The sequence below is a fragment of the Heterodontus francisci genome, chromosome 5, assembly GCF_036365525.1.
Source record: "Heterodontus francisci isolate sHetFra1 chromosome 5, sHetFra1.hap1, whole genome shotgun sequence".
NCBI lineage: Eukaryota > Metazoa > Chordata > Chondrichthyes > Heterodontiformes > Heterodontidae > Heterodontus > Heterodontus francisci.
In genome coordinates, this window is record NC_090375.1 from 92,547,400 (window position 1) to 92,565,916 (window position 18,517).

Consider the following 18,517-nt stretch of genomic DNA (forward strand, 5'->3'; position numbering starts at 1 on the left):
GTATCTGGTCACAGAAATTTGATACTGCATGTGATTGCTAGTTATCCAGGAAACTTTCCTGATACTTTATTACGCAACAGTTTATGATACCTGCATTAGTTGAAGTTTCCGAGAAGGCAACTTACATTTCTATAGGATATTTAATGTAGTATAATATCTCAAGGCGCTTAACAAGAATGATATCTACAAACAACATTTTTGACATTTTTTTGATACTGAGCTATAGGAATTAGGAAAGATGGCCAAAGGCATGATCAAGGAGGTAGTTTTTTTATGAATTTCTTCAAAGACGAGGGAGAGATACAGAGGTTTAGAGAATGCATTCCAGAGCATAGGGGCTAGACAGCCAACGGCATGTCCATCAGTGGTGAAGTGATTAAAACCAGGGATGAGCAAGAGGCCAGAATTGGAGCAGCGCAGAGATTTCGGAGGGTTGTAGGGCTGGAGGAGATTACATAGATGAGAGTGGCAAGGCCAAGGAGGGATTTGAAAACAAGGATGACGATTTTAAAATTGAGGCATTGTCATATGGGGAGGCAATGAAAGTCAGCAAGCAAAGAAGTGATGGGTGAATAACACTCAGAGTGAGTTAACAGAGGGAACAGAGTTTTGGATCAGCACAAGTTTATATAAGGTGGAAGATGGGAAGCCAGCCAGGAGAGCATTGGAAGAGGGTTTCAGCAGCAGATAAGTTGAGGAAGGTCAGAGTCGAGTAATGTTACTGAGGTGGAATTGGCAGTTTTGGTTATGGTGCAGTTATGTGGTCAGAAACTCAACTCGGTGTCAAATACAACACCGAGGTTGTAAACAGTCTTACTCAGCTTAAGACAGTTACCAGGACTGGAAACAGTGGACAAGAAATGGTGTTTGTGACGGAGACCAAAGACAATGGCTTCAGTTTTCCCAATATTTAGTTGAAGGAAATTTCCGCTCATCCAAGATTGGATGTGGACGAGCATTGTGACAAATATAGACAGTTGAGAGGTCCAAGGAGTTGGTGGTGAGATAAGAGCTGAGTGTCGTTGGCATATGTGTGGAACCTGATGGTGTGATTTTGGATGATATCGCTAAAGGGGTAGCATGTAAGTGAGAAGTAGAAGGGGGCCAAGAATACATCCTTGGGGAACTCCAGAGGTAATATAGCGAGTGTGGGAAGAGAAGACATTAAAGGATAGGAATGGAACAAAGCTAGGATGGTTCCACCCACCTGGACAATGGAGGAGAGGCATTGGAGGACAAAGATGTGGTCAACTATGTTGAAAGCTGCAGACAGTTCCAGAAAGATGAGAAAGGATAGTTTATCACCATCACAGTTACAAAGGATGCCATATGTAACTTTAACAAGAGCAGATTCAGTACTGTGGTCAGGCAGGAAACCTGATTGAAGGGATTCGAACATGAAATTGTGGGAAAGATGGGCATGGGTTTGAGAAGCGACAACACATTCAAGTACTTGAAAGGAAAGGGGGGTTGGAACTGTGGTGGTGATTTGCAGACACAGAGAAATCTAGAGTAAGTTTTTTGAGGACAGGGGTGATTCCACCAGATTTGAAGGGAGGGGAACAGTATCTGAGAAAGCGAACTGTTAACAATATCAGCTAACATGGGATTTAGTAAGGGAAGTTGAATGATCAACAGTTTGGATGGAATCGGATCGAGGGACCAGGAAATGTGTCTCATGGAAAAGACAAGGTCAGAGAGAGCATTGCAGGAAGTGAGATCGAATGTGGAGAAAGAGGTGAGTACAGGACTGGAGCAGCGAGGAATCTTTGGGACCGTTTGTCTGAAAAGGGTAGGAGAAGGAGGGACATGGCGGAGGCAGCTGCATGGATGGTCTTGAGCTTTGTGACAAAAAGTCCAAAGCTCCTCACACGTACTGTTGGATGTGAGAGTGGAGGAGGCAAGAGAGGATGGTTTAAGAAGGTGGGGGTTATCTTTGCAATCCTGGATGATCTTGGAATGAACATATGGCTGTTGGGAGACCAGAGCCACCTTAAGCATCTGTAACTGATACCCAGTTAGAAACAGATCCTCAACAGAAAAGTACAAATACAATAAGAGCCTGTGATCACCCGAAATACTATGGAGCACATCATTGGAATGCTAAAGCAATGATGATGTTATTTAAACCAATCAGATAGGGCCTTGAGGTACAGTTTAGCCAAGGACTACAAGAAAAACAGGAAACTGATGTGAAGGGATCGAGATTTTGGCAACACCCTGATCGATAACTGCTTCAGGTAATTAACACATCTGGTCCTTCACCAGCCTGTTGTTCCAATGAAATCTCACAAATTGTACCACCCCAAACAAAATATAGCCTATATTACCCACTACTGAAGCCCATCATTGCCACTCACCACTCGGTCCACAAAAAGTATTAATGAAATGATTAGAATTTATTTTGTGTCATCTATATTAATGGAATGTTCTGCTCTTGAGTAAAGTCTCACATGACTGCAGTGATGTCAGAATATGCATTACTGTACATTCTCCGTAAACCTCTGACAATTGCTCAAAAGATGTCATGAAGCTTTTTTGTTCCTCCGTTAGATGCCATCTGAAGATAGGCATAAATAATTCCAATCCCTAGCTCATGCAGTAGAGAAACAGCTTTAGCTTCCAGCATGGTCTGCTGTTTTCTGGTTTTCTCCGAATACTTCCACTTGCTTCTCCTCACTTATGAAGCGATACATCACCCACTGTTTCTTCCTCTGCATTCCACAAACTGCTAGCACCTGTGTTGGTACATAGGACAGGTGGGGTGTATGATGCAGTTTGCTAGAATGGGAAAAATAGATAGGGAGAGTAAAGGAAGAAGAAATACAATGGATCCCAGATGCAGTAACTCAAACAGGTAAGTTTGGAATACATATTCTATGTCATGTTGCAGCATGATTGAAGATAAGAAGGTTCCATGGAGAAAAACTCATTTGCATAGCACCACTTTAAAGTGGCACGAAACAAACTACATCAATTCCTGGGGGAAGGCAATGCTTCTGGCCACTACCTGTGTTTTCCCCATTGATATTGAAGAAACCTGTTCAGGCTGCGCAGGTATTCGCCCGTGGCGGTTCCTGCCCCTGGGGAACCAAGACAGTCTGTGTAGTACCGCTAGAAGCAATACCACGCGAGCGACTTTCTCCCCCCATGTGTCTACTAATAACACCCAGCTGCATCTCAACCCCTTCCCTACCTCTGTGCTATCAGACTGCTTATTAACATCCAGTCTTGGATGAGCTGTAACTTCCTCAAGCTAAGTATTAGGAAGAGCCAAGCTATTGTCATCAGTTCCCACTGCTTAGCGTCTGACACAGTGCCTTTCCAACACAAAGACTGTCTACTTCCACTTCCATTGCATTTTCCATCCTTAACTCAGCCAATGTGCCACTGAAATTCTCATTCATGCCTTTGACACCTCCACCCAATTACTGCAATATCCTCCTGTTTGGCCTCATGCCTTCAGCTTCCATAAACAAATCTAAAATTCTACTGCTCGTATCCTATCCTACATCAAGTACTGCTTGCCCATCATACCTGTCCTGGCTGACCTGCTTTGGATCCCAGTCCTCCATGGCCTTGACACTCCCCATCTGTATAATCTCTTTCAGTCTTACAATTACCTTGCATTCTCTGTGTTTCTAACTATGCTTTAGTGAGCATCGCCACCTGCATCTCCTGCCCCCCGCCACACTCCTTCATCATTATCAGTACATGAGGGAGAAAAGGATAGACAGTTATACTGATAGAGTTTGATGAGGAAGGATGGAGGAGGCTTGAGTGGAACATAAACACCAGCATGGACTGGTTGGGCCATATGATCTGTTTCTGTGCTGTATATTCTATGTAGTTGGGAGCATTGCCACCTTCCTCTCTTTTAATATTCTTCCTAAACCCAACCCTTGACCAAGCTGTACGTAGCCCCTCCTAAAATCATGCTGATTACCTCAAAGCCTGTTCTTTTGCATCCCTGTCAAGTATCTTAGGATGTTTTTGTATGTTAAAGAAATAATTTAAATGCAAGTTATTGTTGCATTGATTGTGTGGGGGAAAAGGTAAAAAGGTTATCTCAATGTTTCACATGGGATCTCTTTGAGGGTGCAGCAGCCCAACATTTGCATTTGTACATACCTTCTATGCCCCAAAATTAATAATATATGAACGACTTACCCTGCCACGACTGCTGATGCCACTGAACTTCTTTGACATTTTCTCGTAAGTTCAACAGACGTGACAGACTCCATTAACCTGATCTGCTACCTTCACCCATTCAACTTACACTTGTGCTTTAATAACTTCAATATATTTTCATGTTAGAGTTTTCTGGAAAACAAACCATCTGTGGCTGCTTTGACCATTACCCCCGAACAAACTTTTTGTTGCTGCAATTGCTAATTTAGCCATTTTTTTCTGTTACATTTTGCTTCATTTATTTACTCGCTCTCAAACCACATACTTTTATTAGTTTTTTCTCTCTCCCATCAGTTGGTTTCAAGGACCATACCTGGCCGAGAGGCAGATGGAAGATAAACTCCCATGTCTCTTTAACAGCATTATCTTTCACCAGCCTCTGGACAGCTTAGTGATTCACACTCTTCTCTCAGAGAAAATCCCTGGCCTCTCCATGCTGGCATAGCTTGGATCAGCCTTTGAGTATTCAGGAGTTGTATCACTTTTTAAATGGGATTATTCTGCTACATCAGCCATATATATGTATGCAATGAAGCATGACAGTTCCTTGCCTGTGTACAAATTGTATTCTTGAATGAGAACTGAATTTCCTTAAGTTCAGTTGCAGCAGAAGCAGCAATGTGAATTCTATCTGTGAGTGGCAAAATTACTTTGATTTGTGCAAGAAAACATGAATAGCCAATGTATATTGAAACACAAGGTCACTGCATTTCATTAACAGCTGGAATGCTTGAATTTGGAGCAACAAAAGCATTACAATATTCAAGTGCAATGCTTTGTATTTCCGCATAGCTTCTTATGATTCCTAACTTTCCAAACTACTGCTTTTTCCCTTCTGATTTAAATGTTATCTATGTTTGCAACTTTCTGAAAAGTTGGCAATGTTGTCAGGCCACCAGCACATCAAAATCAATGGGGAATGATAATGTCTGCTGTTCTTACTTACCCGAGAACTGGCGCTGTAATTTCTCTGCCTCTGAGAAGAAACAGAGTTAGAAGACATAATGCCCTAAAATTCCTGGATTTGGGTGGGGGGGGGGGGGGGGGGTGGGGGCTGGTGGTGCAGGGGGAGGTAATCATGAACTTTTGGAAGGGACCCAGTTTTCTCTCCTCGGCTCTTTTTTTTCAACTTGGGAAACTTTAACATCATTTAGAAGCGATACTGGCAGGATGACTTCCTCTAGCCAGAATATTTACTAGTCCTGCCTTTACTCGGGCATTAAGCAAGTGTATTTAATTTATTAATATGGGGGTCTCGACCTAATGCTGGTTTCTAAGCACAATCAATTACCAGGAAGCCAGCAAACAATAAATTAAATTTATTTTTATAAATGTACTCTTCGATGAGGAAGAAAAAAAAAACTCTTCGATGACAACAGTCCCTACCTCCAGATGGAGTAGCAAAATTCCATTCTGATATTCCTGGCCACTTTCACAGGCCGGATATCCAGGGGCCATCGAAGAGGTGGTATGTGAACAAAACTTCAAAAAGAACAGTAAGGCATTTTACAATTATATCAATAAAAAAGAATTGTTGAAAGCAAAGTGGGTACCCTGAAAGGATCGTGATCATAAAAAAATAGAGGTATTAAATAAGTACTTTATATTAGTCTTCACTAAAGGAAAAGATAATCAGAACAGAGATGATTCCTGAAATGATTGAGAGTGTGATAAGTGATATCATGATGGATAAAAGGAAAATTTCAGATAAGTTAGGCAAAAGGAAGACAAAGCACCAGGGTCCAATAGGATACATTAAAAAAGGATCCGAAGGAAAGGAGGGAGAAAATTGTAGGGCCCCTAGAAATTCTATTTCAATGCTCTATGGTGTGTGAATGTCAAAGGACTGAAGAGTGACTAATGTAGTATCCATTGTTAAAATGAGGGACTGAGCTAATTTGGATAATTATAGGCTAGTTACCAAAACATTCATGGTCGGAAAATTCTTTATAGTCTTTAAGGATTAAATTACCATGTTTCTGAAAAAGAGAAACTAGAAATAGTCATCACAGATTTCAGAAGGAATGATTGTACCTGACAAACCTATTTAATTCTTGAGGAGATAAATGACATAGATGGGGAAATGCAGTGGATGCACATGAAAATGAGACAAGCTTTTGACAAGTGGCACATGGTGATTACTAGAGAAGATTAAAGGATATGAAAGTAAGGGATAGCAAAGTAGATTAAAGTTAGTTAGAGGAGAAAAAACAGAGTAGGAATTAAGGCCAATTTTTTAGAATGGTTTGAAGTGGGTCAAGGTGCTATTCTGTTGTATAAATCGCATCATGTTAATGAGTTTCCATATTTTTTGTTAAAACGTGGCATCTATATTTTAAAACTGAAGAGGCTGAACTTTGAGTGCTTTTTTAAAAGGAAGTTCAACAAAAAGTTGGCCAGTAAACAAGTTTTTACTGGAAAGCATGTGATTCCAAGTAAACATAGCAGGGGGTTTGACTTAAGAGCTATTTTGTGTTGTGACAAGACAGAATTTATGATTATCATGGGACATCACCTGGAAAAAGTTTAGTTTCACTTTGAACTGTTAAAAGCCAGCTGATTTGTGGACTAAAGGAGGCAGTTGGAATCTGCATATGGACCTGCCAGGAGATCAGAAGGAAAAACAGACAACTGTTACCTCTCTTTGAAGAATCCCTGCTCTTGAAAAGCAAAAACCTGTATGAAGTAGTACTCTTGCCTCCTGTATTTTGAAGACATCCTGAATGCTTGCAGAAACCTTGCATCTTTAAAAGGGCTTTGCATTGAATGTGTGTGAGAACTGACACCTTTGTTGCTGCACACCTGCTATAAGACCAATGTGAAGCCATCTGCAGTTGAATTTCCTTGAATGCCTACCCAAGCAGACTGTTCATCAACCTCACCTGGAAAGACTCCTAGTGACAGCCAAGTATTCAACTTTGGGACGCCTCGCCAAAGCAAAGGATTTTCTTCCATATCTTTGCAGACTAAGCATTTTTTTTTAATTCCTTCTACTTCTTTGCAACAGCTGTAAACAAAAATCCTAGGATAGAAATACAGGGCTTTAATATCTCAATTCACATATATATTTTTTATTTATTTATTTTTAAAATTTATTTATTTAGAGATACAGCACTGAAACAGGCCCTTCGGCCCACCGAGTCTGTGCCGACCATCAGCCACCCATTTATACTAATCCTACACTAATCCCATATTCCTACCACATCCCCACCTACCTATACTAGGGGCAATTTATAATGGCCAATTTACTTACCAACCTGCAAGTCTTTTGGCTGTGGGAGGAAACCGGAGCACCCGGAGAAAACCCACGCAGACACAGGGAGAACTTGCAAACTCCACACAGACAATACCCAGAATTGAACCCGGGTCGCTGGAGCTGTGAGGCTGCGGTGCTAACCACTGCGCCACTGTGCTGCCCACATATTTACTTCATTATTGGTTAAGACTTGGTTTATAATAAACAGATAGTTTTGTTGTTTATTAAAGAATCTGGTTGGTGTACTTTGTTCTGGGAACAAATAGAGTATCTAATTGGCTGTTTCAGTAAGTGGGAAAATTTATTGATATTTTGTGACCTGTGGAGAAGTGGGACTGAATTAACAGTGCACTTCTCTCGCCTCGGTCAGAACAATGTGGTTTTATAAGGTAGATCCAAGGTAAAGAAATTCTAATTTAGATTTTTATTCCTTCACAATTTTTCTTAAATTGGCTTATACTTTGGAACAATCAAAGATAATGCTGTAATTTAAAACTTAAATAGAAACAGGAACAAAAGTGATTCTTCTGCTGTCACAACATTTAACTGTGGATAATATCAGCATTCGATTATTACTAATTGTGCTTATGAACATAGGAGCAGGAGTAGGCCATTCAGCCTGTCGAGCCTGCTCTGCCATTCAGTTAGATCATGGCTGATCATCTACTTCAACACCACTTTCCCACACTATCGCGATATCCCTTGATGTCATTAGTATTTAGATATTGATTTCTGTCTTGAACATGATCAATTATTGAGCTTCCACAACCCTCTGGAGTAGAGAATTCCAAAGATTCACCACCCTCTGGGAGAAGAAATTCCTTCTCATCTCAGTCTTAAATGGCCTACCCCTTATTCTGAGGCTATGTCCCCTGGTTCTAGACTCACCAGCCAGAGGAAGCATCCTATCCACATTTACCCTGTAACACCCTGTAAGAATGTTGTAAGTTTCAAAGAGATCACCTCTCATTCTTCGAAAATGTAGAGAATACAAGCCCCATTTCCTCAATCTCTCCTCATAAGATAATCTCGCCATTCCAGGAATTAGTCTGGTGAACCTCCGTTGCACTCCCTCTATGGCAAGTATATCCTTCCTTCGATGAGGAGACCGAGACTCTACACAGGTACGGTCTCACCAAGGCTCTATACAATTGCAGCAAGACATCTTTACTCCTGTACTCAAAACCACGCGGTGAAGGCCACCATACTACTTGCCTTCCTTATTGCTTGCTGCACCTGCATGCTAACATCTAGTGACTCGTGAACAAGGACACCCAGGTCCCTTTGGACATCAACACTTCCCAACCTCTCACCATTTAAGAAATACTCTGCCTTCTGTTTTTTCTACCAAAGTGGATCACTTCACACTTATTCACATTATATTCCATCCGCCATGTTCTTGCTCATTCACTTAGCCTGTCCAAGTCCCCTTGAAGCCTCCTTGCATCCTCCTCACAACTTACATTCCCACCTAGTTTTGTGTCAGCTGCAAATTTGGAAATATTACATTTGGTCCCCGCATCCAAATCATTTATAAAGATTGTGAATAACTGTGGTCCCAGCACTGATCCTTGCAGTACCCCACTAGTAATAGTCTGCTATCCTGAGAATGACCCGTTTATTCTTGCTCTCTGTTTTCTGTCTGTTAACCAATTCTCAATCCATACCAGTATATTACCGCCAATCCCATGTGCTTTAGTTTTGTTTACTAACATCCTGTGTGGGACCTCATGAAAAGCCTTCTGAAAATCCAAATACACCACATCCACCGATTCTCCTATATCTATGCTATAAGTAACATAAATCTATGTTGACTCTGCCCAATCGTATCATTATTTTCTAAGTGTCTAGTTATCACATCCTTTATAATAGATTCTAACATTTTCCCTACTACTTACATCAAACTAACAAGTCTGTAGTTCTCTGTTTTCTCTCTCCCTCCTTAAATAGTGGGGTTACATTTGCTAATTTCCAGTCTGCAGGAACCTTTCCAGTATCTGTAGAATTTTGAAAGATAACCACCAATGCATCCACTATCTCTATAGCCACCTCCTTCAACACTCTGGGATGTAGCTCATCTGGTCCAGTGGATTTATCAATCTTCATTCCAGTTAATTTTTTGAGTACTACCTCTTTATTAATACTAATTTATTTCAGTTCCTTATTTTCACAAGTCCCTTGGTTCCCTAGTATTTCTGGGAGATTTTATGTATCTTCGTCCGTGAAGACAGACACAACGTAAATTTTTACTTTCTCCGCCGTTTCCCTATTCTCCATTATAAATTCTCCTTCCTCCACCTGTAATGGATCTACATTTGTCCTTGCTAATCTTTTCCTTTTCACATACATTTACATTTCTCGCTAGTTTGTATTCATCCTCTCTTTTCCTTTTATCAGTTTCTTGGTCACCCTTTGCTGGATTTAGTTGGTCCCAATCCTCAGGCTTAGCACTTTTCCTGGAAACCTTATAAGCCACTTCCTTTGATCTAATGCAATCTTTAACTTCTTTTGTTAGCCACGGTTGATTCAGCTTTCCTGTTGAATTTTTGTGTCTTAGAGGAATGTATATTCATTGTAGACCATGTAATACCTCTTTAAATACTAGCTATTGCCTGTCTACTGTCAAATCTTTTAGTGTATTTTCCCAATCCACCATAGCCAACTTGCCCCTCAGACCTCCATAGTTTCCTTTGTTCAGATTTAAGACCCTAGTTTCGGAATGAACTATATCGCTTTCAAACTTAATGTAAAATTCTATCATATTATGGTCACAATTTCCCAAAGCTTCTTTACAGCACGGTTATTAATTAGCACTTTCTCATACATAATACTAAATCTAAAATAGCCCAGTCCCTATTTGGTTCATCAACGTACTGCTCCAGAAACCCATCTCGTACACACTCTAAGAATTCATCCTCAACAGCATTAGTGCTGATTAGATTTACCCAGTCTATATGTAAATTGAAGCTGCCCATTATTACTGTATTATCCATGTTACATGCACCTCTAATTTCCTGATTTATACCGAGCCTAACATTACCACTACTATTTGGTGACCTGTAAACAACTCCCACCAATGTTTGTTGCCTCTTGCTGTTTCTTAGCTCCACCCAAACTGATTCTACATCTTGATCCTTCGATCTAAGATCCTCTCTCAATAATGTACTGATCTTATCCCGTATTAAGAGTGCTACCCCACCTCCTTTTCATTTTTGCCTATGCTTCCTAAATGACAAATATCCTTGAATATTCAGTTCCCAGTCTTGGCCACCCTTTAACCACATTTCAGTAATGGCAATTAAATCATAGCTATTTACCTCTGTTTGTGCCTTCAAATCATCTACCTTGCTGAAAATGCTGTGTGCATTCAGATAGAGTGCCCTTAACTTTGTCTTTTTAACATTATTCCGCATTCTGATCTTATTTGATGCTTGCCTTCACTTTGTCTGTTTTCTAATCTCGCTTACCATTTTTCTACTTCCTGTGACCAGCTTTGCTTCCCTCCAATTTTCCCTTCCTGCCACACTCAGATTATCAATCCCCTTAATGCTACCTTGCACTCTTGCCTTCTCCTCTCTCTCTAAATTTTCATATCTGCCCTCACTTGATCCTTCGCCCCACTATTTAGTTTAAAGTCCTCTCTACTGCCCTGGTTATACAACTCACCAGAACACTGGTCCCAGCATGGTTCAGATGAAGACCATCCCAATGGTACAGCTCCCACTTTCCCCAGTACTGGTGCCAGTGCTCCATGAATCTAAACCCATTTCTCTCATACCAATCTTTGAGCCAGGCATTTAACTCTCTAATTTTATTTACCCTACTCCAATTTGCTCGTGGCTCAGGTAATAATCCAGAGATTATTACTTTTGAGGTTCTGCTTTTTAATTTAACCCCTAGCTGCTCATACTCGCTATGCAGAATCTCTTTCCTAGTCCTGTCTATGTCATTGGTACTCACATGGACCACGACAGTTGGATTCTTCCCCTGTCACTGCAAGTTCCTCTCCGGCCCTGAGCAGATGTCCTGAACCCTGGCACCAGGCAGGCAACACAGCCTTTTGGCCGCAGATAACTGTGTCTATCCACCTGACGATACTATCCCCTACTACCACCACATTCCTATTTACTCCCCCCCATTTGAATGGCTTCTTGTACCACGGTGCCCTGGTTAGTTTGCTCATCCACCCTGCAGCCCTCGCTCTCATCCAGACAAGCTGAAAGAACCTCAAACCTGTTAAACAATTGCAAGGGCTGAGGATCCCCTTACCTGCCTCACTCACAGTCATACCCTCCTGTCCCTGACAACTAACCAAATCAGAAGACACTGTCCTGTGGGGTGTGACTGCCTTCTGGAACAAAATATTTCATTTCTCATCCAAGTTTCTGTTTGGCTTTCATCAGATGTGTACTTCCCTGTGGCCTATACACTGAGCAGCATAAATGGCGAAGGAGCTTCGCTTTAGTTTTCTTCCTGGTAATATCTATAAGGAGAGAACAACAAAATGAACTGTGGCTGTTTTTAGATGATAGATCCAAGTGCTACCATGTTCTTGGATTGAGAATACTCAGTGAGACTGTTGTTATTTTGACTAATATTTACATGGTAATATAGTATAATATACCGTACAGAACACCAAATTTATCCTACCTGCAAGAGCTAATATGGCAGATGGAGTATAATGTGGGAAAGTGTGAACTTGTCCACTTTGGCTGGAAAAATAGAAAAGTAACATATTATTTAAATGGAGAGAGGTTGCAGAACTCTGCGATGCAGAGTGATCTAGGTGTCCTAGTACACAAAACACAGGTACAACAAGAGATTAAGAAAACAAATGCAATGTTGTCATTTATTGCAAGGGGAATGAAATATGAAAGTAGAGATGTTTTGCTACAGTTGTACAGGGCATTGGTAAGACCACATCTAGAGTATTGCGTACAGTTTTGGTCTCCTTACTTAAGAAAGGATATAATTGCATTGGGATTAGTTCAGAGAATATTCACGTGACTGATTCCTGGGATGAAAGGGTTATCTTATGAGGAAAGGTCGGTCAGGTTGGGTCTGTATGCATTGGAGTTTAGAAGGATGAGAGGCGATCTTATTGAACCAGATAAGATCCTGAGGGTACTTGACAGGGTGGATGTTGAAAAGATATTTCCCCTTGTGGGAGAGACTAAAACTAGGGAGCACAGTTTAAAAATAAGGGGTCTCCCATTTAAGACAGATATGAGGAGAAAGTTTTTCTCCCAGAGGGTCTTGAGTCTGTGGAACTCTTCCCCGGAGAGTGGTGGATGCAGGGCATTGAATGCTTTTAAGGCAGAGGTAGACAGATTCTTGACAAACAAGGGAGTCAAAGGGTTGAGAGGGTAGCAGGAAAGTGCAGTTGAATCCACAAACAGATCAGCCATGATCTTATAGAATGGTGGGCAGGCTCGAGGGGCTGAATGGCCTACTCCTGCTCCTAGTTCGTATGTTTGTAAGCATGTAATATATTATGTAAGACACATCTGCTTTCAATATGGTCTAAGCTAGTGGTATTCTCAATAGAATGTTCCTTTTTGTCTGTTTTAAAATAAATTAACATGCCTTTTCAATTTTAAGAATTAAAGTTATTTTCGTCAATATGAATTTAAGAAATTTGGACAACTAGCTCTGCCTTCCTTGCTCTCATGTTGTCTGTGTACGTATTTATTTCTTCCAGGTCCTGGAAAAACACCCTAACACGCCAATGACACCAAAGCAGATATTACAAGTCATTCAGAAAGAGGGCTTGAAAGAAATGAGGTCAGTAGAGAGCAATGCAGCATCATTTGGACACTTGTTAACTGCTGGACATGGATTTTGTTACTCAAGTTTATTTCAACTTTGTAGGGATTTTCAGTCCAAATTTTTAAATCCTTTTTCTTGCGAATCTGCCAGTTCAGACTACAAATTAGGATTCATTTCATGACTGTTTCCCAATGCCCTACTTGCACTAATACCCTGCCTCTGCAGATAATTCCAATTTTGTCCTAGTTCTAGCAGGTTATCATCAGCAATCATGGATCTGTTAGAACATATTTTGTTTTGCAAAGGTAGTTACACTTTTTTACAAACTAATTGAATCAAAAATAGAAAGTGCTCAGGATTTCACATGAAATTATAAACAAACATTTGTTACAAATAATGGGCAAGCTATTAGGCCTATCTACATTCTGACATTCTATAAGTCTGTCACTAATGTCTACTAAGTAAATCTTTTGATTTTAAAACAGAACATGCTGGAAATACTCAACAGATCTGGAAACATCTGTGGAGAGAGAAAAAGAGCTAACTTTTTAAATCAATGACCTTTCATTAGAACTGGGAAAAGTTAGATATGTAGTAGGTTTTAAGCAAATACAGAGGCAGGGAAAGCAGGGAGGGGAGAAGAATAAAAAGGAAGACGTGTGATTGGGTGGAAGGCAAGAGAGATTAAATGACAAAGGGTTAATGGTGCAAGGCAAAAAGGGATGTTAATGGAACAAGTAAACAAACAAAGATGCCTTGAGGAGCTGTGAATGACAAGATCAAGATCATGAACACAGAACACAGAAAAAAATACAAAGCACGGAAAGAACAGACGAATTAAGAGCAGGAGTAGGCCCTTCGAGCCTGCTCCACCATTCAATAAGTTCATGGCTGAACTGGTTGCTCCACATTTCCACCTACCCCTAATAACCTGCCACCCCCTTGCTTATCAAGAATCTATCTACCTCTGCTTTAAAAATTTTCAAAGACTCTGCTTCCACCACCTTTTGAGGAACAGAATTCCAAAGACTCACAACCCTCTGAGAGAAAGAATTTCTCCTCATCTTTGTCTTAAATGGGTGACCCCTTATTTTTAAACAGTGACCCCTAGTTCTAGATTCTCCCACAAGGGGAAACATCGAATTTAAAAAAAAAATGTTTTGAGATGCAGCACAGAAACAGGCCCTTCGGCCCACCAAGTCTGTGCCGACCAACGACCACCCTATATACTAACCCTACAGTAATCCCATATTCCCTACCAGCTACCTACACTAGGGGCAATTTACAATGGCCAATTTACCTATCACCTGCAAGTCTGGCTGTGGGAGGAAACCGGAGCACCCGGCGAAAACCCACGCAGTCACAGGGAGAACTTGCAAACTCCGCACAGGCAGTACACAGAATCGAACACGGGTCCTTGGAGCTGTGAGGCTGCGGTGCTAACCACTGCGCCACTGTGCCGCCCATTCCCACATCCTTTCCATATCCACCCTGTCAAGACCCCTCAGGATCTTATATGTTTCAATCAGGTCGCCTCTTACTCTTCTAAATTCCAGCGGATACAAGCCTAGCCTGTCCAATCTTTCCTCGTAAGACAGCCCACCCATTCCAGGTATTAGTCTAGTAAACCTTCTCTCTGCTGCCTCCAATGCATTTACATCCTTCCTTAAATAAGAAGACCTGTACTGTACACAGTACTCCAGATGTGGTCTCGCCAATGCCCTGTATAGCTGAAGCATAATCTCCTTACTTTTGTATTCAATTCCCCTTGCGATAAACAATAATCTATTAGCTTTACTAGTTACATGCTGTACCTGCATACTTACCTTTTGTGATTCATGCTCCAGGACACCCAGATCCCTCTGCATCTTGGAGCTCTGCAATCTCTCACCATTTAGATAATATGCTTCTTTTTTATTCTTCCTGCCAAAATGGACAATTTCACACTTTCCCACATTATACTCCATTTGCCAGGTCTTTGCCCACTCACTTAACCTATCTATATCCCATTGTAGCCCCCTTATATCCTCTTCACAATTTACTTTCCTACCTATCTTTGTGTCATCAGCAAATTTAGCAACCATATCTTCAGTCCCTTCATCCAAGTCATTTATATAAATTGTAAAGAGTTGAGGCCCCAGCACAGATCCCTGTGGCACACCACTTGTTACATCTTGCCAACCAGAAAATGACCTAGTTATGCCTACTCTCTGTTTCCTGTTAACTAGCCAATCTTCTATCCATGCCAATATGTTACCCCCTACACCATGAGATTTTATTTTCTGCAATAAACGTTGATGTGACACCTTATCAAATGCCTTCTGGAAATTTAAGTTCAATACGACCACTGGTTCCCCTTTATCCACAGCACATGTAACTCCCTCAAAGAACGCCAATAAATTGTTTAAACATGATTTCCCTTTCACAAAACCATGTTGACTCTGCCTGATTACCTTGATTTTTTTCCAAATGTCCTGCTATAACGTCTTTAAATATTAGCTTCTAACATTTTCCCTAAGACAGATGTCAAGCTAACTGGTCTGAAACAAAAGAAACATAACAGGGTCAAAGGTTACGATCTGAAATTGTTCAACTCATTGTTGAGTCCAGAAGGCTGTAAAGTGTCTAATCGAAAGATGAGGTGCTGTTCCTTGAGCTTACATTGAGCTTCATGTATTGGAGGTTGCAGACAGAGAGGTCATATTAGGAGTGAAGCATAGTATTAAAATGACAGGCAACCAGAACTTCAGAGTTATGTAGGCAAACTGAATGGAGGTGTTCCGCAAAGTAGTTACTCAATCTGCGATTGGTCTCCCCAGCGTAGAGGAGACTACATCGTAAGCAGTGCATACATTATGCTAAATTAAAAGAAGTGCAATAAATCCCTCTTTCACCTGGATGGTGAGGAGGTAAAAGGGCAGGTGTTACATTTCCTGTGCTTGCACCGAAAGGTGCTGTAGGAAAGGGATTGGGTTGGGGGTTATTGAGGAGTGGACCGGGATGGTCCAGAGGGAACATTCCCTTCGGAATGCTGGAAGGGGACAGGAGGGGAAGATGTGTTTGGTGATGACTACATGCTGGACATGGCAGAGGATGATCTGTTGAATGTAGAGGTTGTTGAGGTGGAAGGTCAGGACAGAGGGAACCCAATTGTGGTTCTGCAAGGAGGGGGAAGAGTGAGCAGAATTGCAGGAAATGGAACGGATACATTTGAGGGCCCTGTGAACCATGGTGGTGGGGAATCTTTGGTTGAGGAAAAAGGAAGACGTATCGGAAGGACTGGTATGGAATGTCATCAACACAGATGTGACGGAGATGGAGAAACAGTGGGAATGGAATCGAGTCCTTACAGGAAGCCAGAGGTCAGCTACTTGTCCGTAAATGGACACCAGTATCTGTGGTAAAAGAAGTTGAGGTCCGTGACAGGGACGAGAAATTTCCCATTAGCTTCTTCTTTCCGACCAGAGCAGCTGTAAAAAAAAAATCGCAAGTGTCAGTTTCACAGCTGACAGGTACTGAGAGCAGGAACAGCAGTTTCTGAACTTTGGACAGCTTCGGGTTTTCCAGCAGATTCTGATTTTTTTTAAAAGCCCGCCAGAAAACCCAAATCTGTCCGAAGTTCAGAAACTGCTGTTCCTGCTCTCAGTAATGGTCGAGGGTGGGGGGGGGGGTTGTGGAGGGGTTGGTGGGGCGTGCTGTGGAGAGGAAGGAGAGAGAGAGAGAGAGGGAGGGGGAGGGGGAACCGAGAGAGGGGAGAGAGATGGGGGTGGAGAGAGAGGAGGGGAGGGGGAGAGAGGGATGGATAAAGAGGGAGAGGGGAGAGAGATGGACACGGGAGAGAGAGGGGAGAGCGTTGGATACAGAGAGGGGAGAGAGAGAGAGGGGGTGAGAGATGGACTCAGAGAGGGGATAGGGATTGACACAGAGGGCGAAAGAGAGCATGAGGAGTGAGAAAGAGATCAAGATCACTCCTGACAGATGGGCATCTATTTGGATTCTTCGCATCACTACATCAAGTGTGCAGGCAGACATTGACTACTTGTGCAAGCAAAAATAATGCCAAGTATCTCACTAAATAGGGAGAAATGCATTTTAAATCAGACTGAGTTTTGATGGCATAGTTTGGCTATACACTTTATAGACAGTTTAATTGCCCCCATGTCTGTGGCTGAGTCAATAATTTTGTCAAATGTCCGTTGTGCAACATGTTGGTTCCTATCCCTGCAGGAAGCGGGGTGTGAGGATGTGACATCACAGTAGCTGTGGGAGTCAGTGGGCTTATCGTGAATATTTGTTGATAGCCTATCCCCAGACATGGAGACAGAGAAATCGAGGAAGGGAAGGGAAGGAACGAGTCGGAGATGGACCATGTGAAGTCAAGAGAAGGGTAGAAATCGGAAGAAAAATTTATGTAATTTTCCAGTTCATCTTTTGTTATGCTAGTCTGGGTCAAGCAAGGTTGCTATAGAGAAGCCCAATTAGATATGCGACTCCTGATTTTGCTTGACAACTGGCAGAGCTCAAAAATGAATTTCATTTTGCTCCTTAGTGACTATGTTACCACCCTCTCCTTCCCCTGACCAACAGCTTATGTGTCTGTACTTTTCATCCAAAATACTCTTTGGGCCAAAGTTAAGTCCAGCACATATATTGAATTGTTTCCAATATATTTAGTTAGAATGTTTTTCTAACTCCTGAACAGAAAAATGATCATTTTAATAAATCAAAACTTTGTGGTTAATAAGTCATGAGATTTTAGGGTCATTACATGACATTCCCAAGATGACAGCATGAATGAAGAATTATAGTTACAAAGAGAAACTTGAAAAGTTAGGGCTTTTTTCTCCTGGAACTGAGAAGGTTAAGGAGAGATCAGATAGAAATCTTCAAGATTTTGAAGAGTTATGATAAAATAAATAGTTATGGATAGTTTCCACTGGTTGATGAAATGGTAACAAGAGGGCGCAAATTTAAGACAATCATAAAAAAATTAAGAAGTGAGAATTACAAAGAATTCTTCACACAGAGTAGGTTAGACTTTGAAATTTTCTTCCACAAACCATTACTGAAACAGAATCCATAAACTCTTTTAAAAGTGAATTAGGTGAAAAAAGAAAGGCTTGCACTTATACTGAACCTTTCATGACTTCAGGGCATTCTAAAACACTTTACAGCCAATGAAACACTTTTGAAGTGTAGTCACTGTTGTAATATAGGAAAAGTGGCAGCCAATTTGCACACAGCAAATAGATATTGACCCGATAATCTGTGTTAGTGATGTTGCTTGAGAGATAAATATTG

General features: G+C 41.3%; 1 protein-coding gene across 1 annotated transcript in view; it reads left to right on the forward strand.

Annotated features, from left to right (window-relative positions):
• The window catches only part of LOC137369570 (putative Polycomb group protein ASXL3), a 412,154-nt gene that overhangs the window by 32,355 nt on the left and 361,282 nt on the right, over positions 1 to 18,517 (forward strand). Inside the window, exon 2 of the mRNA XM_068030859.1 lies at positions 13,149 to 13,231. Within this exon, the coding sequence (XP_067886960.1) occupies positions 13,149 to 13,231 (83 nt within the window). The remainder of the gene's footprint in view (positions 1 to 13,148; positions 13,232 to 18,517) is intronic.